Source organism: Hypoxylon fragiforme (assembly GCF_022984875.1).
Source record: "Hypoxylon fragiforme strain CBS 206.31 chromosome Unknown GGS25scaffold_2, whole genome shotgun sequence".
Lineage (NCBI taxonomy): Eukaryota > Fungi > Ascomycota > Sordariomycetes > Xylariales > Hypoxylaceae > Hypoxylon > Hypoxylon fragiforme.
The window spans coordinates 4,352,352-4,376,287 of record NW_026054757.1 but is presented as its reverse complement, the minus strand read 5'-3'; the positions used below and the strand labels follow the sequence as shown (position 1 = coordinate 4,376,287).

Genomic DNA, 23,936 nt, shown 5'->3' with positions numbered 1-23,936 from the left:
CATACAATAGCTGGGAGTTATGGGGTGGGCTACCACCACTTTTTGGTTACCTACTAGGTTAGGTGGATGATCCATCGCACGCCAGGACGGTCCGGGTCTCAAAAAACCTGACAAGCGCTAATATGAGGAGGCCGTAAGCATTACGTGGTACTCATGATTCCTCCTACACCGTACGCCTCTTCCCATTTGTCGCCGCCGTTTTGTTATCCAAGTCATTAGCTGAGGGTCCCCGTGCGGCTAGGCGCAGTTATCCAGTTTTCGACTTTTGCACCGCGCAGGCCGGCGGTAACTAGGTTTGATTCTTTTTCCCTCTCTCTTCCGGATCCTAGTGGCATTCTGCATTGGTAGACCGTAGTTGGTGCTGCTGATGCTAGGACGACTTTCGGCATCCACATTATCGGATGCAACTCGTTTCCAAAATGCAGAATGCCAGCAGCGAAAAAGGGGCTGTTGGAGATTTTTTAATGAATCCATGTACCCATGCTCAGGTGGGTGTGGTGTTAGTGAAACAAACTTATCCTAATAGCATTAAAATCCAGATTACTGAGGAGTTTCTACGAAGTTGTTGCATGCTTCCACTTCAGACTTGGCATATCCAAGATGTCGGTACCACATCAAAATGCCTCTTCTACATACTAGTAGTACTACTACGTAAAAAGTCCTTTTCCTTCCCCGGACAACACCTAAACCATAACCGTTTCTAGACCAGTTTGGAAAAATAATACTATGTAATAACACAAGACCACAATTATATTACACCTAAACAAGTTACATCGGGAGTGCTGCTTTAATTGCAGAGTGCCTACATGTACGAAGTGTACCTATCTAGAACGGCTTGTTCCGTAATGGTTTGACATTGATATAAAAAAAAAAAAGAAAAAAAAAAAAGAGCGGCTTTGTTTGCAAGCAACGCCGGTTCATTGTGGAATCATACATCTCCAGCTCTAGGTTAATGTATATACGTACCTACAAATGTGTTAGGTTGTGGTGGCACGTAAGAGTACACAAAGAAACAAATTTAAGACAATATGGTGTATTTTAACACCGCTGCTGTTTATGAGTCTTCTTTTAACTTGACAAACCATCCCATCCCACCGGAAAATGGGGAATTACGAGATTACTACTAATACGTATGTATGTAGCGCTATGGATGCAAGTACTTACCTAGTTACCTCCAGTAATGACTTGTTTCATTTTGCCCTTTATTTGAAGTGCATGTGGGGGTTTATCACGTCCTTTTGAGGAGCAAAGTCTGTTTGATGGTGATTCAATAACACCCGGGTATCTTCTCATAGATTGAACGAAAAAGATGCAACAAAATTCCCTAATAGGTATAACCTCCACCGATAATTCCACTGTGACTACATAGTATTATTGTACATACATACGAGGAAACGAGCAACATTGAATAGCAAGCGGTAAGGGACGTTTGGATGATACCAGCATTATGATGTAGCTGTAAATGTCCTAAGTCACTAATAACTACAACAAATATATTGTACATACTTACCTACGTATGGGTTTAGGATCGATAACCGAGCAATAATGACCCCCTGTATACTGGCTAGGTTAGTTAGTAAGATCCGTATTGCTTCAATACTCCGTTTGGCACAACCCTTAGTCCCTTGGTCCAACATTGAATTTCTTTCTATCTCAACATAGTTACATGTAATTAGCTATGTACATACACCCAGGTACAAAGAGTCCTCTGCGACCCATGCACAGCCCAAGGCTTGAATCTTGATTGACGATCGATCTGGAATACTCTACATAGTTGCGGTTGATAGGGACATGGAGGTCAGTTGCATATCAAGTGCACTACTCTCAAACGAAGCATTCAACATCTGATTCAATGATGTCTAAGGGTTGTCTCCGATTCCCTAGTACATACTTAGTGCTTGCGTACTATGGAGATATCTAAGCACCTACATACATACTTCTTTAACTTGAGGTGTTCATCAATAACATTTAAACATTAATAAAGCTGTGAATAGATTCCATGTGGTAGGCAATGAGGTTTCTCCGGAAACCATCATCAGCTAAGCAAGCTTGGGCAAGCAGCAATTAAGATTGCCCCATGCAACTTGCAGGATTTCCACTTTCCAGCCACATTCGTTTACGGAATGCCATAATACAGGATAGGCACAGCAATGTTTAAATGTGTAAAAATTGGTGAAATCCATTGAATCCATCGATGCCGGTAGTATTCCAGCGGCGTCTTAGCGGAGGTATTAGCGGAGGTACGGAGTACTTGGCTGTATGATGCATCATTAAAAACCAAGATCCTTAAAAATGGCTCTAAGCAAGAAGTGTGATTGGATAAAAACATTGAAGAGGGGGTGGAGATAGTTACATATCCTAGGGTAGGTAGTTAGTAGGAGAAAGAAGAGTAAGAAAAAAAAACATCCATCATGTCGCAAGCAACAAAGTGGAGAGCCATACCTAGTACTACATAGTAACTATGTAGGTACTTACTACTATGTATTCAATTAATCCCCTCTTGCCTTTAACTACATTCCATTGCCCTTTGTCATTTGAGCCCTATTAAAGTACCTACATTAACGAAGGCTTCAGGGTTTATGTTTGTATGTATGCTCAGCTGTACTAGGTAGCTGCTACTGCTAAAGGCCTAAGGCTACCTATGCCTATCTCAATTTTCTCCGTTCACCCCCACCTTATGTACCTTATAGACATACATAGGTCTTTCCCTGTCCTCAGCCCCCTTTATTACGTTTTCCGAATTCAATGTTCATACGTACTATGTAACTTATTCTAAATACTTCAAGTTTAATGTCTTTTATTGAAGCTTCCACCTTAGTCCTCATTCCACTGTCAAGTTTTACCTTCCGCCTTATTTCGCAAACTAAGCAATTTGAGTAATTAAAAATAACTTGAACCAATTAATGTACCTAGTAAATGTCAACGCAACTCACATTGAATGGCGTAATATTCCATAATACTCATTGCATTGAAGTGTACGTCAGTTCATAGGAAGTTTCATCGCACGTATCAACGCTTACCAATATTTCTATAGTCGTACACAATGCCAAAGTTACATATTCATATATGTACATACCTAACATAGACACCAAATAGTAGTTGAAAATCTAGATTATTACGGAATAATACTAGGTATATCACACTAGCGTTAGCTTCAATATAGAAATATCACTATACGAAGTAAAGCTGGATACGAAGAGTGGGTCTTATTCTTATGAGTTCATTCCTAATTCCAGCCTTTTAAGCCGAACCCACTTTCACCGTCACACTCTCTTAATACAGTTTTGTGCCAGTGCACTTCAATTTTCATATGTACGTAGTTATCTCACTTAGGCACATACGTTGTGTATGTACATACATACAACACAATGTGGTGATGACCATGATGCATCGTATTTCTCACACAGTCTATATGGAAACAGTACATGTCTATTATATTGCTAGGGCATGGAAATGTTACTGACTGTATGTAGGCAATCTTCGAGGATCGATTCTCAGTTTGTCAGACATAGCTACTTTGTACATACGAAGTACATATGTATGTAGTGGAAGTGATTGCACCTGACATTGGTTAATGATTGCATAGATATTATAGGTACATACATAAGATGTATGCCCACTCAACCCCTTGCTCTTGCTCTACGCTTAATACCAACCCTCCGGCTAGGTACATATGTATCTAGGCATTAATTACCCACCATGGGAAAGCTCCGGCAAAGGCTAAGTTTTATTGATTCAAAGCAATTGAACAATTGATTTTTCTTAGTTTTGCCCCAGGAAATTGGCTATTCAAAACACACCCCTGCCGAAACCTAGTAGGTAGGTAATGTAGGTAGGCAGGCTGGCAGTTAGGCAGGTACTAGGGCAGGCAGGTAAGGCAGGTAGAGGTAGTCATGACCGAACGAACATCTTGCTGCTTCCTACTTGATACCCACACAGGCCACCCTCGTCAGTTGCATACCACATCTCTAACCTAGTAGGGTCCGTCTTTCATCAGTTCAATCGGTCAGGCGCGAAAAAAGCCTTGTCTCCAAACCACACAGTCCCACAGTCCATAGTTCGTAACCCACTTAAACAAATCCATCCATACTACTTCGTACATACTACTATGTAGGTAGTCTATGTACATGCCTCATGCCTCGTGCCTTACAATACATACGCAAACGCACGCACCCACGCCTCCCTCTTCTTTTTCATCCACACTACTATGGTACTACGTAGAGGGTAGCACGAAATACCACCTACACTACACAGCACAGCTACATACATACATACATACATACATACATACATAGTGTATATACATACGTAGTATATGTACTATGTATGCATGTAATGTAGGAAAATAACAGGCCTTGGCCCTTGAACATTAATGTTCGAACCATATTCACGGCCCCACGGCCCAGTGGCCTACGGTCTACGATCCACCCTAATCCGTCCACGGTCAGCTTAGCCACTCACATGGCCGGAAAGGTGTCGAGGTACCGTATCATAGTATGGAACTTGGGTCGATGGAACACGCCAATCATCGTCGACGAAGCTACAAAAGTAGCACGGCAACACAATCCAATCATTCCAGCCCAGTCTCAATCCGGCCTATCCCATTACCACAATTAATACCACAGATGCTACAAGCTACCACAGTACATACATAGTACGTCCATGCCGTACCTACATCTACATACCATTAGTGCATACGTAAAAGGTAATCACCGCATACATGCTCCAGTATCGTCGTCTAAAAGTCTTATTGTATTGTACATACAACACACAAACAAGCAAGCCCTTCGTTCATTCATTTCATTCATAATAATCCGTACATACCCTGCTTAGGCCATACGTTGCCTGGAACATTCGTGACTTTTTTACTTATTTGTTCTGTACTGTATATTATTATTCATTACCTTCATGATACCCAAGTCAAGTTTCAATTCAATCCTGCACTTCATGTTCATGGGCCGAGCTTAGTTACATACGACAACGCTAGGAGGGACCCTGCCGGACGTGAATACGGAAAAGAAGTAAAAAGGACCTACACTACATATCCCATATCCAACAAGACGAGACAAGTTCGGGAAAGCAGGGCATAACTACCTACAGACTCAATTAGTACTTACCTTCATATCCTCCCTGTACTGTACAGCCCGTGGTACCGCAGCACCTTGTCCTGTCAACGGTTGTGGGAATAATATCGAGTCCATCTTCCCTATTCTCCACGGCTGACTTACACAACTTAAACAACCTGCCTTCTCACCTTGCAGCAACCCACTTACTAGAATTACTTCCTTCTCTGGGAACCAGGACCTAACAAACTTCCTGACGTTTGCCTTCTTCCTCCTTCTCGGAACATCTCTTCTTGTTCGACATGGCTCATCAGAGATGACCCATCCCCCACTACAACTAATAATACAAACCAGCCTGTACCAACAACATCTGTCGACGGCAATTCACAACCCAGCAGTGGTGGAAGAAAGCGAACATCCAAGTGAATGGGACACGGCAGTCAGGAACCCGTTACTTCACCAGCTTCCCCCAACTACAACGTACAAGTCCTTGCTCATTCACCACGGCCCTCAACACCTTCATTAGGAATCTCGTACATAATCTGTCTCTTTGTCACTTTCTCTTCTCTGTCCTTTACTAGAATCGCCAAAACCCGACTTGATCCCACATGTCTTCAGTCGCCCTCCCTTCGAACTTTCGCCCATACCTCCCCTCCCCAAGCTATTGCGCATCGTATCCTTTGCGCCCTCACCATACACCAACTCGAGGTCTCGACAAGCCGCAAGATACCCATTTTAAGGGCCTTCGAACTCCGCCTACCGACAGCAACATGAATGCCACATATCAACACTCCGTGCTATCTAACACGTACAACAATCATGTCACCCTAGCCAGGCAGCCCAATGCTGTAATGACGAGTCGAGCCGGGGGAGCCTTCTGCGATGTCGTGAACCCATTTCCACCTACCCAGCATACGCAACCGCCCACCCAATCGCAATATCATCTACAGCAACCCGTTCAGACGATCGGACCCCAACAACCACAGCTGCAGCCAACATCACGGCCTTCAACTAGACCAACCACCCCTGCGTCTACTGGAACCCTTAGCGTTCATTCAGAAGGCACTGTGTCCAGAAGGGATTCGACCCTGGTGACACATAGTCTACAGCTCCCTAAATGTATTAGCCTAAATGGAGGAAATCTGGACGATTTTGCTGCGCTGGTAGGCATTAACCTAGACAATTCAGCATTTTGTAGCTAACATACCGATAGATGACATGCTTCTTCTGGTTCGAGACGATGGATACGATTCATGACGCGGAACATATCAAGGAACGTCCATTATCGAAACCAATCCCTCCATTATCCAAGTATACCGAACCCTGCCCTGCCTACAAACAATGGGTCAACAAAATTCTTTCGACGACTCAGGTTACTCAAAACGTGGTTCTGTTGGCGCTCCTATTCGTATACCGACTGAAGAAGGCGAACCCAGTGGTCAATGGTAGCCCTGGTAGCGAATATCGGCTGTTGACTGTGGCGCTTATGCTGGGTAATAAATGTAGGGAACTCAATCATGGTCTGTGTTTGCGGGCTTGCTAATAGAAATTGTAGTCTTGGATGATAACACCTACACGAACCACACCTGGGCCGAAGTCTCATCAATCTCCGTGAAGGAAATCCACATTATGGAAGTAGAATTCCTCAGCAACATGCGATATAGCCTATTGACGTCGAAGGATGAATGGGACGAGTGGCTCAATAAGTTAGCTTGCTTCCACGAATACTACGAGAGGGCGGTGGCGGAAGAGAGACGCCGGCAAGCTCATCCTCCCATGCCGATGAGCATCCCATCGCCGTCCCATGGAAGGTATACTTCTCCAGTACCATCGCCAACTGGCGTCCTGTCATCGACCGGTCAAGGTATGCCGTCTACGCTTGCAGCCGCTTACTCGCCCGACGCGGGATTCCTACGCAACGCCTACCACTCGACCCCATCAGTTTCACCTCTTGCAACAAAACCGAGTCTTGGGCATCCTCTAGTGAGAAAGAGGAGTCTCGAAAGAAGTCAGGAAGATAGTGATATCGTCGAGCCCGCTCCGAAGAGAGTACCACGACAGCCGCTTACAATGATGCCAATAAATCGACCCCAGGATAATACAGACAAAGTGCGTTTACCGGTGCCGCATCTAACTTTAGACACCAGCCAGACAGTAAGCCCGCTCGCATACCCCCAGCCGACATATCCTGCCCAACCGGTGGTATCTCTACCCCCATTGGGCCACGGAATGAGAGCGATGTCGACGGTGTTCCCTACCACGACAGGATGGACCTCGCAAGGACCGGTATTAGCGACATGTGGACCGCAGACCCCATCTTATGTCATGGCACCAAATTATGGCACACCTACCAAACGATCAAGCCCCACAAACCTGACTCCTTTTAACTCATCACCACTGGGCGAGGCGTATGGAATTCACACACCCATCTCCAATTCGCCTCTTGTTTATCTACAACAACGTGCAAGCCCTTATAAGCCCGTTCGCCGTGTGAACACCCTCCTTAACCCCCCTCCGTCTATTCCTCTATCTCAGTACCATTTAGGGTCAAGCCAGATGCATTACCAGCCACTGGGTCGCCGAAATGACCTGCGATCTGGCATTGTCCCGGAATTTTTACCCGCATACGCTGGCCAACGACCCCCAACTCATCTTTATTAATCGATGTTTCGTTTCTCGTTTGATTTTCGCAGCATTCTCTGAGATCTCACCACAGACACTACATCTATTGTTCATATTTTGCTTTCGACACAACAACTGCATAGGCACCGGCGTTGGAAGGTGACAATACATACAGTCGACATGATCTCGACACCTCACGGGAAAGGACATTATTGTGGTTCTTTTTTTTTTTCGGCACAACTCACATGTAAACGGCGTTTGGTATTTAATGGCGAAGGCGCCAGCGAGATTTTAACGCCGATTAGAGATGTATGGTTATGACATCTCTTTCTTTTCGGCTGTGTATTTTATTGAAAATATCAGTACAAGGCAGTAAAGGCTAGTTACAGATACTGGCGACTGAGAACTAGGGGTTTTGCTTCGGGAAACTTGTGTGTAAAGGGATACACCAAGTGAAGCAACGTAGCCTTGAGCATACATGTAAATAGAAATGGACAGAGACGGACAGAAATGGACTACCAGCAATGGTAACAAAGCCCAAAATGAAGCCAATAGTAATTGGGAAGATACCCTATATTTTATATTGCGTGTTTTGTCGTGAATTGCCTTGATTTGCATCGATTTGCATCGATTTGCATCGTACCTATTAAAATGCTATGATGTCATTTGGACCCTGAATCCGAATTACCCGTTGCTTGATGCGGGGAATGAAAGTGGGGTATTACCCAATTAGGAGAATATAGGTCGTTTTCATCCTCCTGATTGGCCGCTTACTTTCGGGGATTTCTTTTACCATTTGGCCGTTGGGGTTAAACCTCGGGGTTGAATTAGAGTGGAGACGAGAAGTCTAGCTCGTAGTACGGCGCATAGTATACTTATAGCTCCGAGGAGTTGTTCATCTCGTAACTCTAAAGCGGTTAGGAAATGCTGCCATCATTGAAGCAGGTCCTCTGCAATACTTAGGTAATTGTAATTGTAATTGTAATTACCTATTATTGTATAACCAGTTCATCTTACTATGTAGTTAATAAATAAAAACGTATTTAGGCAACCGAGGTATGAGACAAAAGTCATTTGCACGCCGGCCAGGAGGGATCTTGGGTATTTCGGACAGTTTTGACTGTAAACATCGACCTTACTAACAGCCCCTGAGGTAAAGTCAACGATAGAAAAGAGGCTGAACTGGATTGGACTGGACCACTAGACCTCGATACTTTGTCGAACTCGGGTTCTATCCATCTGAATACCTCCCTATGTAAAATTACATCGGCGCCATCTTGTGTTTCCCGTACCTCAAAACCATCCATTACAAACAACTCTCACTAGCTACCCACCTACCTACTTACTGGCTTGGTACCTATTCAAGATAGATGCACGTCGCGGCTCGCAGAACATTAGCGACTATGGCAACCTCCTCGCGGATGAGGTCGTGGTTCCCAACCACTTCATACCCGCTGGTCGTCAGTGCTCCGATGGACTTTGTCACGAACCCGAAGCTCGCGACTGAGGTAACTAAGGCGGGAGGGTTGGGTTAGTTGCGCTTATTACTTTTTATTTTATTTTATTTTACTCAAGATCGCTTGACGATTAACTAGCATCGTACGGTTTGCAAGGGATATATATATATACACTAACGTTTACATACCTAACCCCTAGGATTCATCCAAGGAGGCCGAGACTTCACCCCCTCGTCCCCGGTCCTCCGAAAACTAGACGACCAGCTCACGCAGGCGCGCGAGCTCCTCCTCGGGTCCAACCCGGAAAACAGCGGCAGTGACAGACCCCTCCCCATCGGCGTCGCCTTCGTCATGTACGCGCCCTCCGCGGCGCACTTCGCCGACACCACACTGCCCATCCTGCTGAAGCACCGGCCCGCTGCCATCTGGCTCTTCGCGCCGGCGCCCAGTGCTCCGGACACGCTTCCTAACACTCTCAAAGCACTAAGACTGGGGTTCAAGTCGTCATCATCGTCGGAGGAGGAGTGGACCCCCAAGCTCGTCGTGCAAGTCGGCTCTGTCGCCGCCGCGCTCGGGGCCGCGCAGCACGGCGCCGACGTCGTGGTGGCGCAGGGCGTGGATGCGGGCGGGCATCAGAGCGCTGTTGGTGCCGGGATCGTGAGTTTGGTGCCGGAGATCGTGGATGCGTTGGCGGGGAGGGAGGTCGCGGTGTGGGCTGCGGGGGGCATTGTGGATGGGAGGGGGGTTGCGGCGGCGTTGGCGTTGGGGGCGGAGGGGGCGGTGTTGGGGACGCGGGTAAGCTCCAGTTTCCATGTCTCGAGGGAGCTGGCTGTATGGCTGACGATGAGTTTTTGGGGTGTAGTACATGGTGGCTGTTGAGTCCGACGCGCAGGACTTCAAGAGGAAGGCGATTCTCTCCACTGCAGATGGGGGTGTGAACACGGTGAAGTGAGTCGTCTATCTAACCCCTGGGGTTTCTCTCCTCTTCCCCTCCCCCCTTTTCTCTTTGCCCCCTTCCTCCCTAGTGTACTTAGCAGAAGGTGTTAACGAACGTCTCACTCCCGTAGATCGCAACTCCACGACCACATCCAAGGCAACACAAGCTGGCCCTCCGTCTACGACGGCCGTGCGATCGTTACTCCCACGTACCGGGACCAGCTAGCCGGCGTCCCGCTCGACGAAAACACCAAACGGTTCAATGCCGCCAAGGAGAATGGCGATGTGTCTAGGATGGTCACCTGGTCGTAAGTTTTTCCTTTTTTTTTATCCTGACGATATAATACCTAAGTAGTTTTTGAGTGTCTGTTAGGGATAGATGGATAATGCATTCACTAACATGGTACTGCTTCTATTATAGTGGAACAGGTGTTGGGCTTATCAAGGACGAGCTCCCCGCGGCGGAGATCACGAGGAAGGTGAGGGAGGGTGCGCTGAAGGTTATGGCGGGTCTCAAGAGTGCTCTGTAGATATGTGGGAATGAGAGGGTGGGTGGGCGTATGAACATGCCATGCTATCACAAGTCCCTTATAGAAGGTGCATAGGAATACTTAGCTTCAATAAAGCGATGACCGATCATTCTATACCGAGCTGCCGTTCTACTTGCGCCGGTATTAGTATGCAGTTTCGTAATCCCGCGGCGAATCCATCATGTCTTGCTACTACTATTTCTAGGGCATCGTCACAGATGAAAATAGGTACGCTTCTTAGAAAACCGCCTATTTAGGTGCATATATCGATACGTTATGTTATTACGACTGAGTAGGGACGAAGGTAAGCTGCCTATAATTCGTCGAAACTCGGTCAACTCTAATATCTAACAGTGGACTGCCAGAGAAGCCAACCCACGATACGATATCCTCGAGGGGCAACCCTCCTTTTATCAAAACGTGTGACTACACTTACCCCATCCCATCCCATAAGGAAAGCTTCCAATTCATGCATCGCATCGCATCGCATCGGAGTCCCTTCAGACATGGACGACCACGTGGCTTTCTTTGCCAGGCCGGAGAATTTCATTTCTGGTTCCTGTCCATGATCGACATATCTTTAACCCATGGGATGGATGAGGAGTCTCTGTTCACTGGGTCTTCTAAACTAATATCGAATATAGGTACGTGTTCCTCTCTTAGAAAGGTGGATCGTTCCCCTTGCCGAGAGTCCTCCGGGAAGTTTTTTATGACTTAGGTAGGTACGTAGGGTAGGTAGGCTAATGCACATGTCGATGCTTATTGCATCTCATGTCTCCCAGAATACCAATATCAATGTGGCCATTGACGATGACTATAAGTAAAGGGGGTGTATTTGCGATTTAGTACCTACGTAACCAGCCACTAAGCTACTCTGTTTCGTTTGATATCTGGATGATCTCTATGCCCAGTAAGACAAGAGGGAATACTACCTACTGGGTACCTACCTAGGTTAGTGGTATGACGCTTCATAGCGAGAGTCAAGATCTCGAACAATGCAAGGCCCGCTACACTACTCTCCTGATATCATCGTGCTGCTCTCCATAATACCCTAGATGGGTAAGGGGTTTGAGGACATGCACAGTACAGGCGTCGTCGGTTACATTGGCGATACAACACGATGCGCGACGATGTCAGTTTCCTGTCTCCTGCTAGTTGACTAGATAGCCAAGTGTCATAGTCCCTAGCTCGAATAGGGACCCCCCTTCCTCCCCTGAGACTGACTACCTGGGTACGGTACTAAACTCGTGTCTCACTCGGGTAGACTATTAGCCGGAACCTACTAGGTTAGGTAGGTATTCATGATGCTTCACTCAATACCATGGTGACACCGAAGGATAAAAAAAAAGCAAACTGTCACCAGTGGCATGGTGCCATATAGCGTTGCTAGTCAAAAAGGGGGACAGGGACACGGAAGATTTCGATTCAGGTCGGCGTCTCCGCCACGAATTGCTTTCGGCAAATTTCAAAGATATGTGCCTATCATCCTATCAATAAAGAAGAGAAGGAAAAGAAAAGGTGGTCTCCAGATCGGGAAATGACCTAACCTAGCCGTGCCTGATGCATAGAAGCTACTAGGTTAGGTAGGTTATCTGTTGTACGACCGAACACAGGTCGTGGCAGAGAAGTATGGTATTGTGATAGGGGAAAGAAGGTTGACGATGGGCCAAGAATGGTTGTGATAGGTGGAAAAGCAGTGATCTGGTGCAACTTGGGAAGGTGAGTTGGCATATATTAAATCTGGCCAGAAAAGCCTGATGCCATTGAGTGCGGCTGGATGAACACTTATTTTCTGTTGGGCACCAACGCTAGATGGACGATCAAAACGATCATCAAGAAATATGATGGGGAAAGGAGGCGCTCTGGACTCGCTGGATCAAGTAGCTGTCGCACTCGCCAACTAACATACATGTGTACCTGTTAGGTACTAATCTACTGGAGGTTAGTGAATTTATTTAGCGTGCTAATAATACTCCGATTTCCAGTGTGGTGGGAACATCCACGGGCGATCGTAAAAATAAAAATGAAGCGTGTAGAAAATTCGTTAGAATAGTATCGTCAACACACTCGTCGCCCTTAATGCCAATTGACCTCCAAACACCACCCATGCCATATACAAACGTCGCTTTCATGTTGTACATTTATGAATAAATAAAAACTCCCATTCCCAAACCCAATTGCCTATAATTCGTAACGAGAGCCCACCAATTCCATCCTTGGGCTACTGTAAAAGCCGATCTGTACCTAATTGTGCGAAGCCTTCTTTGTGCTTGCACACGTTTGTCGCGTTATACTCTCGTGAGAGTGGAACCGCTGTGTGCCACTGTAACTACTCCAAACCATGTTCTAGGAATATCCATCCTCAGAGTAAGGGTGTTACATGTCATGCGGGTGGTGGGGGGGGATCACTGCCGCCCTCCTTAGAGTTCTTCGAGCCGGATGACTTGCGACGACGGTGTCTCTTCTGGGTGATACGGATTGAGCCCCGGTACATGTATAGAAACCAAAAGAGGCCGACCAGGAATACAGTCAGAAGAATACCGACTGCTACACCGATCGTGGTATTTACGCTCGGCGCTCGTTTTTGTAAGTTCGACGACGTATGGTCGAGTGTAGTGGAGACGGCGCCGAGGCCACGACCAAAGAGTCGGCATATGGTCGACGAGATTGACTTGACGGGAAACAGGGGTTTGGGATGTCTTGATAATTCGTACGCCGATGGTGAGTCTCCTCCAAATTTCAAGGCCGAAGCCGCTGCATGGCTCGTTTGGGGTATAAACATCTCGGGTAATTTGTGCTCTGGTAGATGAAGGGAGAGAATGTGAAGGATGTTATGGAAGCGCGGTGCGCCATGGGCGCAGTGAAAGGAAAGAAACAGAGTAAAGATCAAAAAAGCAATGGAGAGAAACTTGCCTAAAGGGAGGAGGCTGGGTGACAAGAGCGATTTTATTTTCTGTCGCTACTCTTACTCCTACATACACTAAAAGTAAGGTCGCAATGTGTAACTAGCGATCGCTGCGGAAAAGGGTCTCGCGTCGGCCGACGACCACTCGCTCAAGAGACCTACATTAGATGTACAGCCGAAGAACTGACGATAGCGGGGTCGCTCATGGAAGTTGGCAAGGCTCTCATTCGTCTCTCCCACTTCGGTAGCAGCCAACGACGGAAGACTTGGGGATGCAACACCCACGCCAGTGAGGGGGACATTTGTGATAGGGCAAATGCATATAGACTGAAGCGACAAGAACCTAATTCGTCTTCATGGTTCCTTTTGAGTTGGCAAGCTGTAGGTTCCCGTCTGTAGGACGTGCTTAAAACCCTCTTTAAGAGATCGCCATAAGGGTAGGATCTAGCAGTATGCAGAATCCAGAGCCTACATGTACTACTAGTAGTAGGTATGCAGGACTCAGCGCAAAGTTGTGCTCTGTTGCCCAGGATTGCCAAACTTGGACCAAGCGAGCGGAGTCGAATAAAGCGGCCGATATAATGTGCATACATGAATAGAATGAATATTCCCCGGTTAAAGTATGCGACGTCCATTGATAATAGCAGACGGGCAGAAATGACTTCACGGTACATATATCGCCGGCGTGAACGCGAGACATATCCGGATAGAAAAGGCAGAGATCGATATTTTGACAGAACAACCTAGGCTGCCACCCTGGATAGTACCTATAGGCCATGAGGGTGCCATGACATGGCTGAGAGCCTGAAGTTAGACCTGCCCAGAGCCCAGAGCCCAGAGCCCAGGTTTACCTAGGTGGGTAAGTGGTAAGTACATAGTAGACAACGATGCATACTACATATGTATGTAGGAACCTGGCGATGTTGCAAGCACCCCAAGTCATATCATGGCTGTACAATACATACCTAACTAATGTATTGGAGAAGGATGAGAAGGGTCTTAGTCTTGTATGCACTGCATACTACATGTGTAATATGCAGGTGCATGGATACCTATGTACTATAAGACACCTACTATCTGCCAACTCATTGTTCAACCCATTGACCATTCTCCTTCGAGATAAATGATGAAAGTGGGAGACTTTTTTGAGAATGAGGCGAGCATTGCGGTCGTGGAACCGAACTCAGCGGGGTGAGTCCGGGTGACAACCAGTTTTCACATCGCAGAAGGATAATAAGTTGCTATGGCGTTGTCGCGGTATTTTGTTGAAGAATTATGATAGATATTATGAGATCATTTTTCACAAATATTTGATATTGATAGGAAGAAGTTGAATAAGTTGAAGTTGAATAAGTGGAAAGAGAATAAGTTGAAAGAGAATAAGTTGAAAGAGAATAAGTTGAAAGAGAATAAGTTGAAAGAGAATAAGTTGAAAGAGAATAAGTTGAAAGAGCTGAAGAAGGTTGGAAAGGAAATGACCTTGAGAGTTGACCCTTGGAACCCTGGAAAGCACTAACCTTAGGGCTTATTTCAGGCGCTAGCAAACAGTAAGTGTACCGCTGCAACGGCACGCCCACATTCGGGTTACAGCGGGTCACTAACTAGTACGAGTTTGTTACTAACACATCATTGGTCACAGTTTTTCCAGTCTCGACCTCACACGTCTTGTGACCATATCCAGAAGAGACCCGCTGATCACCATGTGACAAAAGTAGTAGGCTATGGCAAACGTGTTGTGTAGAACTATATTTGTTCCTTTATTCCTTTACAAACCTGTACCTTGATTTAGCCCCGTTCTGCAAAGGACCGGGCCGCGAGAGTAAAAGGATCCGCTGAGATGTACGCAACTGACTCCTTAGGCGATCACTCAAAGGTCATAACCTTGGAAGTTGCCGACAGAAGAAATATTGACCAACAATATCTTGGCATACCGACTTCTGGATGACCTCGAGAAGAGTGTGATCTCAAGACGAATGAAACCTACAAGCACGGTAGCATAGGTACATGAACGGAAGTGCCATTCGCCTCTCTGCGGGCTGCGGGTAGCAAACATGGCCTCGGACTAGACGAAGGAATTACATCGATGACAAGGCACTTGTCTAACACAAGTCTTAGAGGCTATGTGCAGAGCCCCTTCCGCCATTGCCACCTCCAAGGTGTCGGCGATCTCCGTATGGAACAGTAAATTGATTCTACATAAGAAAAGAGATAAAGAGTGGTTTATAGGTAGCTGCTATTGTACAGGGTCGAGAGCTCTGGAGAGCTTCACTCTCTAGAATGGGCTCTCCCGGAGAGGGCCCGGATCCTTGTCACGTCCGATATCTCTGCAACAGTCGAGAAAGATTGTATAGACGGCGACATGTATCAATGGGTTATAGAGGCCGTACCTATCTGCTTGTTGGCGACAGGGTGCTGAGGCATACAATGCGTACATCCCTTGTATGTGTGTATATGTGGGAATATCGCCCCTTTCTCTCAATATACACGGAAGTCAGGCATCGATATCGTTGAACTTCACTGCCTAGTAGCTGTTACCCTACTAGCTCAAGGGCACCTATAGACATCCCGTCACTCGTTCCAAAGTTCCAAACCGTGGGACATAATCTAACAATTGGTCAACGATAAGGAAGTAGCCTCGCCAACGGAAAGACTTGATGGATGGATGTATGATAGAAGTGCACGATTACTTCTAGGAGGTCAATACTGTATACTGTATTATACTTAAGCTAGGCGCAAATCAGGACAGGGGTAGGAAAAGGGGTACATAGGACGAGTGACCTCCCACGTACCTAGGAGTCGATGAAAGGGGTTCGGAAATTTTGAGAAAAGCTTTTATGTCATATTCGTACATAAAACTGACATCAATCGACATGGAAACATATTAGGGCATGAAGAAAGTCAGTGGCCTTATTAGGCATCGCAATCACCTACGTTCATCGATCATTGGCGTTTTCATGCCAATACTCGTTCTTGTCACTTGAGTCTCTACTATGCCAAGTAGATAAAGGGTGTTGCGAGATACTTGATATTTGGTACCTCGCTCAGTACCTAGTTTCTTTCCATGGCGAAGCACAATATGGAAGCTATCTAGTGAACCTATCAGCGTCTACCTGCCTAGTCTTTCCTAGAGACATATGATGAATGACAATATTTAGATATAGGTTATTAGCACCAAACTATAAGTCAGTCATTATACCCGAAACTCGCCGGTACTGCCTTGGTTGTTGCCCAGACCTGCGATGTCTGTAGTCACGTAATACACGTTATAGGTTATCAACATTGACGGGCATGGTAACGACCCCTGAGTCGATGTTTGATTTCTTATATGATGTCTCTACCTAGGAGCTTACCTGTCTATGACGAATCATGGGCAGATCTCATACTGTCTGGCGGAGGTCTTTCTCATTTCCTTGCGCTATGCCTATATTCTAGGGCGACGGTGATAATATACGATTTTTCTACGATCACGCTGTAACATGTTGATCATTATCAAGGTTACTCAACTCCAAAGCAGGTAAAACTTATACGTGAAATCATGTGTAAGGGACTGCATGATCGACTTTGTTCAGTTCTCCTCTTACCTGCAAACCCGTTACGTACTTACAACCCATATTAAGGAGACACAGGACTCGAATCACATCTCCATGCATGCTTGCATCTTAGATCTCATCGATGATTCCAGTCCTGTGTGGCTGAATTTACTTCGCATTCTCCAATTACAAGCCTCACATGGAGAAAGGTCTGTATAGAACCCCTTATTCTGACGTCTCGACTTTTGTCGCCCCTATAAGAGAATCGGGTGGGTCTATATCGATGGTGGGCATGAGGATCGGAAAGTGTGGGGAATCCGACGTCAATTACCGCATGGGGCTTACGAAACGGCCTCTGATTCGACACAAGCCACACATCAGCCAAGATGTGCCGACACACGCGTACCGCCTCATGATGTAAGTTGTGTCCGAAATCCGGATTCGACCCTAGCCCTCCTAAGTTTATCTCCTTCAGCTATTAAGCCTTTTGAATTCGACACCCAATCCTATGTACGCATATTAGGTGGCATAATTGGTACATCGGCCGGTGACGTTGTATCTCAAGCTCTCATCGTCGATGAAAACGCAAGTCACATTTAGGTTCGGAATCCTGATGTTGTAGCATTGCTGGTTGGACCTCCTGATACAAATAAGTACGAATGGATGCTCCAGATCATCCGATGAATCGATCTGAACCATCTTTATAATCTGTTACTTCTTCCCATCTCTGAAACCTACCTAAGTAGCTAGCTAGTTATCAATATATCACGATACTTTCTCAACATCTCAACAGCTCCAACTTTACATAAATCATATCAAAAACATCAAGCATAAACCACAATGTCCTCAGGCGCCGAAGACCAGCCCAAGAGGCAGCAGACGACCGTACAGGAGTCCGACGCCTCCGACGCCTCTGACCACATGTCCGAGACTTCGCGGCCACCCCGCAACCGCCGCCGCAACCGTCGCCGCCCCGGCTCCATCCAGCCCCTCCAAGCGCAAGACGATCAGCAAATGCTTCAGCAAAGGCAGCAGCAGCAGATGTTTCAGCAGCAACAGCAACAACAGCAGATGCAGCAGCAGCAGCAGCAGCAGCAGGGCGGCGGGGATAGCAAATCGGACACGCTCCGTCTGCGGCTCGATCTCAACCTGTACGTAATCTAGACACGGTTTCAACTACTCGACTCTTTCACTTAGAAGCTAATACTGACTCATTCTCACAGCGAGGTCGAGGTAACACTGAAAGCGCGCATCCACGGCGACTTGACGCTGGCTCTACTGTAAGTGACCCCACCCCCTATCACCCCTATCCTCTCTCCGAGAACAGCGCCTAATTTTAGATCATCTATGTAGGGACACCTAAACTACTGGGTATTATATTGTTTACGAATGACCCGATACGATTTTGATTTTGATGGTACGCGAATAGGTAATGATGCATGCGGGTTGAACTACGTACCAGTTCAGGTACGATACAAAACAGGGGGCAATTGCTTGGGATACCTAGAGGATTCATGTTAATATCATTTGGGACGTTGATTTCTTCATGCTGGTTAACCTGTTTAGCTGATGGGCAGCGTGGACATCAGCCAAGTCGGTCTTTTATCAGGTAGTTTTATTTTATTTGTATGTACGAGTAACACACGTCTCCTGCCACATCATTCTATTGGGGGTAGATCTTGCGAGACACCTAGAATGATAATATGACGTCAGATAATAGGACATATATGATATCTATTTGCTTCCAGTAGCTTTGCTATTCCCGTGAAAAGCAAATGCATATATGTGATATTTGGTGACATGACGGTGTCGCTCAGTAAGCTTACGCTGATGATGGCGATGCCTTGAGCATTCGTAGAATCTATAAATACAAGTTCTATGTGATTTCAAGTTGCCAACCTTGAATCAATGATTAAATAGTTAGATGTAGATGCTTGTTGGGTACCTAGAACATATCGTGACCTTCGTAATCTCGTAACACGCCATCAAGATCAAACTATGGTGTTATGCAGTTTCGCAGCTTTCTGACTAGCTTTTAGTTCATGACGAGAGGTGATTTGATACCAGGCGAAGAAAGTAATAGCAGTAAGCCCTACTGCGACCACCGCGAATACCCAGAAAAATTTAGATACCACTGGTTTCCCTTCTGGGGGATCCCAGTCGAATAAATCCATCGAAAATATGGCCTACTCGATATTAGCCAACAGATTAGGCTAGAACCTTGGCATTTGCGGATATTGCCCTAGTAGGAGGTCGATACTTACCGCAACACTTGAAAAGGGGAGGTAAACCATCGTTAATAGTGCGATTAGCTTCATCTGTGTGCCTTCCTTCTTGGCCTCCAGCGACACTACCGTATTCGTTTGCGCAATGCGAGTATTCAGTTCCGAGTCGTGTCTCGCGATTTGGTTCCACACCTAGTAAGTTGATGTTGAGCACCCGTGTAATGAACTAACTCAAGTTGAGACAAGGAATCTGGGAATAGGGGAAGAATTACCGTTTGCATGGCAAGCGTAGTGTTTCCTACGATCATGTTGCATTCATCCACCTTGTCATCGTACTCGTTAATAATGTCTTGTAGTCTCTTCTTCATCTGTGCTCCAGCTTTCCTAAAATGACGTGCTTTCTTACTGCTATTATCCGCGCCGCCAGAGTAGGCCTCACCCTTATGCGAGGCAAAATAATCATTGAATTCATCTATCTCGCCCATAAGTTTTAGTGTCTGCCGCTTCACCGCTCGGATTTGATCTGTAATGTTTCGACTCTGCGCACAAAGCCTGAGATACCCCTGAGTTTTCTCATTGCTCATGTGTACGGATGCGTCCCATGCCTCGTTCTCAAAGCGGTTGGAGGTCAGAGCAAATCCGTCAACGAGTCCCTCGGCGTTTTCTACGAGTCGTTCCCTTTCGAGCTCGGCGAAAATTCCGATTATCAGTAGTGGATACTTGGTCTTGTCTTCCGCTAACCGAATGCGCTTCTCTACTTCTTGCTTCTGATGTTCATTGCATCCGTATATGACGGCAAACGTGGAACTAGTTCCTGGAATATAGGTGACTGATAATGCTAGATCTCCGGGGAGTAATTTTGACATTCGAGCGGTAAAGTCTATCGTGCAGCATCAGTCGTAGCACCACATTATATACCTAGGCTAGAAGTACATATACTTACATATCTTGGACTTTGTCGACGTGCCCTCGTCTCGATAAATCGACGAAAAGCAGCTAACGTGTCTAGCTATTGATCGTATGACGCTTCGGTGGACATGAAACGACTTCACAATCTTCTCCCAGGTATCTCTTGTAACCGAAACATGAGAGACTGGCGCATTGTCGTCAAAGATAGGAGGGGCCCTCGTACAGAGTCTAATGAAAAGTCATGTCAATAACTCGATTCTTTTTATCGGCCGAATGTTATTATTCTTACACGACGCCAAGCTCCGTTGCCCCTGAATTTTCGTTTGGGGCCTATACTCAGCCATCTGTTAGTCCTTACGCGAAGATTGTTATACGTAGATTGTACTAGTATTCAGATCCTACGTTGGTGAACCAATCTTCCCAATCCTGCTCGTTGAGAAGCTCATTTTTAGTTACGGTCTAAGTGATACAGTTAGCGATGTAAAGGTTAGCGATATGCTGCCACACTCACTGTATCAGATTCTAACTTCTGGAGCACTGTGGTAGGGCGTTCCGCAAAATTGAAAGCCCTCAGGTCGTTGTTAGTCCAGACTACATCTTCCGTGGGCCAATCCATTTCATCGGACAAATGTTTGCACCTAATTTATCTAGAAAAAGTTGGGGGCGTAGCGTCGAGATTCGAAGTTGGACAGCTATTGATAACAGCATCACAGAAGGGTCATATTTACCTACCCAGCGGATGCCCTCGAGGCTGCATTACTCTCCATGCCCGTTTTTTTTCTTCTGCAGGCTGAAAATACTTCCCAGAACGCCTTATTGACTACCAAGTTCCAACAGGCCGCGGCGTTGGTTCAATGAATTTGCCTCCATGCATATTTCAGCTTACCTGATTGGCCTTGTCATGGTATTAGCCGCCCTCAGCGTATATTTATGGAACGCTCAGGGTATGTATGTATTGTACCTGGTTAGGTTAGGTATGTATGTACAATACCCATGCATTGTTTACGTCCCACATGTTATGTTCTCTTACCTGGCGCACATCTATGTGAGTTGCCCTTCTTGGTCTCCTCCCACTTGAAATAGAAAATGGCCCGCTTCCATTATAATGGATAAACAAAGGCTTGGCCTGAAGCAATTCGAAACACTTTGCACCAAGTCCTAAGAGTATTAGCATGGCTATGAAGTTCGAGAAGCAATGTGTGGGCTTACGATGAACAATATAAGCTGGAAGAGCTTCTTTTGGCTTTGGCAATCATGTGCTAGGTACGTAGGTAATTGGGAAATATCAACGCTGGCCCGTATCAATTTCTATCGGAACCGTGTCGTGTTCATCTGCAGTGATGCTTTCTTGGTGGGGGATGTTGATTGGCAGGCTATAATACCTAGGTACAGATGCTTTTGACTGTATCCAGGGTTCGCTGGTCGTCTTCAAATAGAAGCTATCATTTCGCTCGCAGGTAATTCGAAGCAATTTCATGTCCTCGATGAGAAGACTGATGGATACCCGTTTGTTACGATCAGGCTCTAGCATCTTCTCCTGGATTATTTCGAGGAGCTGGTGAAGATACCAGGTACAGTCTTCGTGCTGCTGTAGCTCGTCGATCCATTTCCTAACTTCGGGGTTTAAGAAGGCCCGCTGCTTGCCCTCGGGTCCATCAGGATGGATGACGAAGAACTTATCTGCCTCAAAGCCGTAAATGTCCTTCTGGTTCCTCCGAGCCGGGAACTCGTTCTCCACGCTGTCGAATCCTCTCAAGAACCACGTGACGTGTTCGAGGAAGACACAACCGAGACCGAAGATGTCAGACGCACGCGAGATCATGCCACCAGGCAAATCGAATTCGGGGGCTATGTATGTTGCTGTTCGGGCGATATTTCCCGGGTCTTGGTTTGACCGGGACGCCTGGGTATGCAGTCTTGCCAACCCAAAATCAGACAGAACTATGAGGTCTCTAGCAGGTCGTTTAGGGTGGAACCAAAGGAAATTATCCGGTTTGATATCGCCATGGCGCCCGTAAAGATCGACCTCAAAGTTTCGGCTAGGCGGGCCTCTTGTGAGTTTACTTGCGTCGCTACCTATATACTTCAAAGTCCGGTCGCGATCGTTGTGTACACACTGCATCGCTAGACAGATTTCATGGAATTGCTTAGACATCCACGCGCAGTGGCTCATGTCCCCACGGAGCTTCTCATTTCTTTTCCAGAAGTCCTTGAGGTTTCCCTCAGCCCAGTCGAAAAGGAGATAATAGTTTGTGCGCGATGCAGTAGGATTCGGTACCTCGAACGTCGCCAGGACCTGGATCAAATGCAAACGCGCTCTCCGAGTAGCGGCATTGTCCATGGAGAATAACAGAGACGAAAGCTCTAGGTTGAAATTTTCACGGCTGTGAGAATTCAACTTCTTCAACGCGTAATATCCATCAGGATGACGCATCTGAGAAAGGTGACAAGGTTAGCAAGGTGCTTAGCCTATGTTGATATACGTGCTGTTTTAAAAACCTACCCCGACATCATCGAACCTGCAATGACTCTTTTCTATCTTGACCTGGTACACCTCACTGAACCCTCCATATTGCGGTATAGAACCTATCGAGCTCCCATAGTTCGATTCTGATGTATCGTCCTTTTGCATTTTGGCAATGAGCTCCATCGGAAAGACATCACGATGGTGAAGGACATAGTGTAGATGCTTATTCTTGTTGCCACTAATGTAGGGTGCTGTCAAGCTGTGAGCCCACCGAGTAAACACATCTCTGTCCTCTTTTCGAACATTATGGCTGTTAATAATAGCGTGGTTCCCCTCATGCTTTCGACAGGAAGCTTCCCTCCGGTTAGAGAGTCCTAATTCTAGTGGGAGACACCCATCATCCATTCCATCTTCCATGAACTTCAAAAGCTCATACACCTTACCATGTCCCATGCCTATGAGAACGCCCAGTAGCTTCAAGCTTGGCTTCGAATCAGTTGACCCGAAGCAGATAAGTGTCGTCAACTCATCTTTGTCTCTCCGGGTTTCGAAGCTTGGAAGGTTTAGAATAGTTCGGACTCTTCGGGGCGTGAGAATTTTACGAAGCATGCGCCTGGGGATGTACTCTTTGTCTACATCTAAGGCGCTGGGAACTTTCGCTGCGTCTAGCTCTTCTTCGATCTCTTGGACAATTTCCTCGGGATTGCAATTGAATGGACTGTAAAGTGTATCCTGGGATTTGTAAACACTAGTATGATGGATATATCTCTCGCCTCGGTCACAGACATGTTCAACCCTGTTTGGATTGTCTAAACCGAATCGTTCCTTCGAATGCTGTTCTGGTTGTGGTGTCATAGTTGCGCCAATACCAGTCGCAGCAGAATGGTGCGAAGCCTACCTCCAGCTTTATGGCAGGAACATAGTGATATAAATCTTTATCATGGACCTATTTCGGCTTTCCGCCATGGCTTTGAAACAACTGAACCAGCTGAACCTCCTTCACCTAGGTCCCCAGTCTATACATAAACGCCTACCTACCTTTGCCTAGGTAGCTGTGGGTAAACCTCTATTCACACCGATAGGTGAAGTTATATGCAGGCATTGAGGTTTCAGCTGGGTACCATTGGGGGCTAAATACTCTGTTTTTCTATATCAACTCGGACACGCTGGATGGTTCATGACAGGAGCCACGAAGGTTCCTTGGCATACACATTTTGATCGAATTTGATTGGTAGTTGCCGTGTATTGGTGATAATTCTAAAATATAGAACCAGTATACCCGCGCGGAATAT

The 23,936-nt window shown here is 46.3% G+C and overlaps 7 protein-coding genes across 7 annotated transcripts; 3 read left to right on the top strand and 4 right to left on the bottom strand.

Annotated features, from left to right (window-relative positions):
- The first annotated feature begins 5,252 nt into the window (after positions 1 to 5,252).
- On the top strand, positions 5,253 to 7,908 carry GGS25DRAFT_154587 (uncharacterized protein). The gene is made up of 3 exons (XM_049256429.1): positions 5,253 to 6,226; positions 6,277 to 6,565; positions 6,619 to 7,908. Exons 1-3 carry the CDS (start codon positions 5,672 to 5,674, stop codon positions 7,722 to 7,724), a joined length of 1,950 nt encoding a protein of 649 aa, XP_049120770.1. The 5' UTR covers positions 5,253 to 5,671; the 3' UTR covers positions 7,725 to 7,908.
- Positions 7,909 to 8,600: 692 nt separating this feature from the next.
- On the top strand, positions 8,601 to 10,673 carry GGS25DRAFT_529579 (FMN-dependent 2-nitropropane dioxygenase). Its single transcript, XM_049265299.1, has 5 exons — positions 8,601 to 9,215; positions 9,342 to 9,937; positions 10,005 to 10,090; positions 10,210 to 10,386; positions 10,500 to 10,673. Exons 1-5 carry the CDS (start codon positions 9,056 to 9,058, stop codon positions 10,606 to 10,608), a joined length of 1,128 nt encoding a protein of 375 aa, XP_049120769.1. The 5' UTR covers positions 8,601 to 9,055; the 3' UTR covers positions 10,609 to 10,673.
- Positions 10,674 to 12,985: 2,312 nt separating this feature from the next.
- Positions 12,986 to 14,581, bottom strand: GGS25DRAFT_154529 (uncharacterized protein). Its single transcript, XM_049256428.1, has 3 exons — positions 14,479 to 14,581; positions 13,522 to 14,256; positions 12,986 to 13,072 (listed from the first exon to the last, which is right to left on the bottom strand). The coding sequence occupies exon 2, from the start codon at positions 14,185 to 14,187 to the stop codon at positions 13,672 to 13,674; it is 516 nt and encodes a 171-aa protein (XP_049120767.1). The 5' UTR covers positions 14,188 to 14,256; positions 14,479 to 14,581; the 3' UTR covers positions 12,986 to 13,072; positions 13,522 to 13,671.
- On the bottom strand, positions 12,992 to 13,390 carry GGS25DRAFT_518883 (uncharacterized protein; the record flags this gene model as incomplete). Its single annotated transcript, XM_049263612.1, has 1 exon — positions 12,992 to 13,390. The coding sequence occupies one exon, from the start codon at positions 13,388 to 13,390 to the stop codon at positions 12,992 to 12,994; it is 399 nt and encodes a 132-aa protein (XP_049120768.1).
- A 2,907-nt stretch (positions 14,582 to 17,488) lies between the features above and the next one.
- Positions 17,489 to 18,692, top strand: GGS25DRAFT_478937 (uncharacterized protein). Its single transcript, XM_049259983.1, has 3 exons — positions 17,489 to 18,194; positions 18,267 to 18,323; positions 18,397 to 18,692. Exons 1-3 carry the CDS (start codon positions 17,884 to 17,886, stop codon positions 18,404 to 18,406), a joined length of 378 nt encoding a protein of 125 aa, XP_049120766.1. The 5' UTR covers positions 17,489 to 17,883; the 3' UTR covers positions 18,407 to 18,692.
- GGS25DRAFT_478935 (uncharacterized protein) lies at positions 18,693 to 21,013 on the bottom strand. Its single transcript, XM_049259982.1, has 7 exons — positions 20,689 to 21,013; positions 20,580 to 20,636; positions 20,467 to 20,507; positions 20,212 to 20,405; positions 19,541 to 20,148; positions 19,308 to 19,460; positions 18,693 to 19,229 (listed from the first exon to the last, which is right to left on the bottom strand). The coding sequence occupies exons 1-7, from the start codon at positions 20,791 to 20,793 to the stop codon at positions 19,035 to 19,037; spliced, it is 1,353 nt and encodes a 450-aa protein (XP_049120765.1). The 5' UTR covers positions 20,794 to 21,013; the 3' UTR covers positions 18,693 to 19,034.
- Positions 21,014 to 23,846, bottom strand: GGS25DRAFT_478926 (protein kinase). The gene is made up of 4 exons (XM_049259981.1): positions 22,681 to 23,846; positions 21,387 to 22,611; positions 21,208 to 21,335; positions 21,014 to 21,138 (listed from the first exon to the last, which is right to left on the bottom strand). The coding sequence occupies exons 1-2, from the start codon at positions 23,497 to 23,499 to the stop codon at positions 21,463 to 21,465; spliced, it is 1,968 nt and encodes a 655-aa protein (XP_049120764.1). The 5' UTR covers positions 23,500 to 23,846; the 3' UTR covers positions 21,014 to 21,138; positions 21,208 to 21,335; positions 21,387 to 21,462.
- Between the last annotated feature and the right edge of the window lie 90 nt (positions 23,847 to 23,936).

What these genes read in the sequence shown, in the direction of transcription:
- GGS25DRAFT_154587 (XM_049256429.1), top strand. Translation starts at nt 5,672, where the DNA reads ATGTCTTCAGTCGCCCTCCCTTCGAACTTTCGCCCATACCTCCCCTCC. An exon ending in TGGACGATTTTGCTGCGCTG is followed by an intron (nt 6,227 to 6,276) that starts GTAGGCATTAAC and finishes ACATACCGATAG; the next exon opens with ATGACATGCTTCTTCTGGTT. An exon ending in GCTTATGCTGGGTAATAAAT is followed by an intron (nt 6,566 to 6,618) that starts GTAGGGAACTCA and finishes TAGAAATTGTAG; the next exon opens with TCTTGGATGATAACACCTAC.
- GGS25DRAFT_529579 (XM_049265299.1), top strand. Translation starts at nt 9,056, where the DNA reads ATGCACGTCGCGGCTCGCAGAACATTAGCGACTATGGCAACCTCCTCG. An exon ending in AACTAAGGCGGGAGGGTTGG is followed by an intron (nt 9,216 to 9,341) that starts GTTAGTTGCGCT and finishes CCTAACCCCTAG; the next exon opens with GATTCATCCAAGGAGGCCGA. An exon ending in GGGGGTGTGAACACGGTGAA is followed by an intron (nt 10,091 to 10,209) that starts GTGAGTCGTCTA and finishes TCACTCCCGTAG; the next exon opens with ATCGCAACTCCACGACCACA.
- GGS25DRAFT_154529 (XM_049256428.1), bottom strand. Translation starts at nt 14,187, where the DNA reads ATGTACCGTGAAGTCATTTCTGCCCGTCTGCTATTATCAATGGACGTC.
- GGS25DRAFT_478937 (XM_049259983.1), top strand. Translation starts at nt 17,884, where the DNA reads ATGTCCTCAGGCGCCGAAGACCAGCCCAAGAGGCAGCAGACGACCGTA. An exon ending in CTGCGGCTCGATCTCAACCT is followed by an intron (nt 18,195 to 18,266) that starts GTACGTAATCTA and finishes TCATTCTCACAG; the next exon opens with CGAGGTCGAGGTAACACTGA.
- GGS25DRAFT_478935 (XM_049259982.1), bottom strand. Translation starts at nt 20,793, where the DNA reads ATGGATTGGCCCACGGAAGATGTAGTCTGGACTAACAACGACCTGAGG. An exon ending in GGGAAGATTGGTTCACCAAC is followed by an intron (nt 20,508 to 20,579) that starts GTAGGATCTGAA and finishes GGCTGAGTATAG; the next exon opens with GCCCCAAACGAAAATTCAGG. An exon ending in TCCCCTTTTCAAGTGTTGCG is followed by an intron (nt 19,230 to 19,307) that starts GTAAGTATCGAC and finishes AATATCGAGTAG; the next exon opens with GCCATATTTTCGATGGATTT.
- GGS25DRAFT_478926 (XM_049259981.1), bottom strand. Translation starts at nt 23,499, where the DNA reads ATGACACCACAACCAGAACAGCATTCGAAGGAACGATTCGGTTTAGAC. An exon ending in GCAGGTTCGATGATGTCGGG is followed by an intron (nt 22,612 to 22,680) that starts GTAGGTTTTTAA and finishes CACCTTTCTCAG; the next exon opens with ATGCGTCATCCTGATGGATA.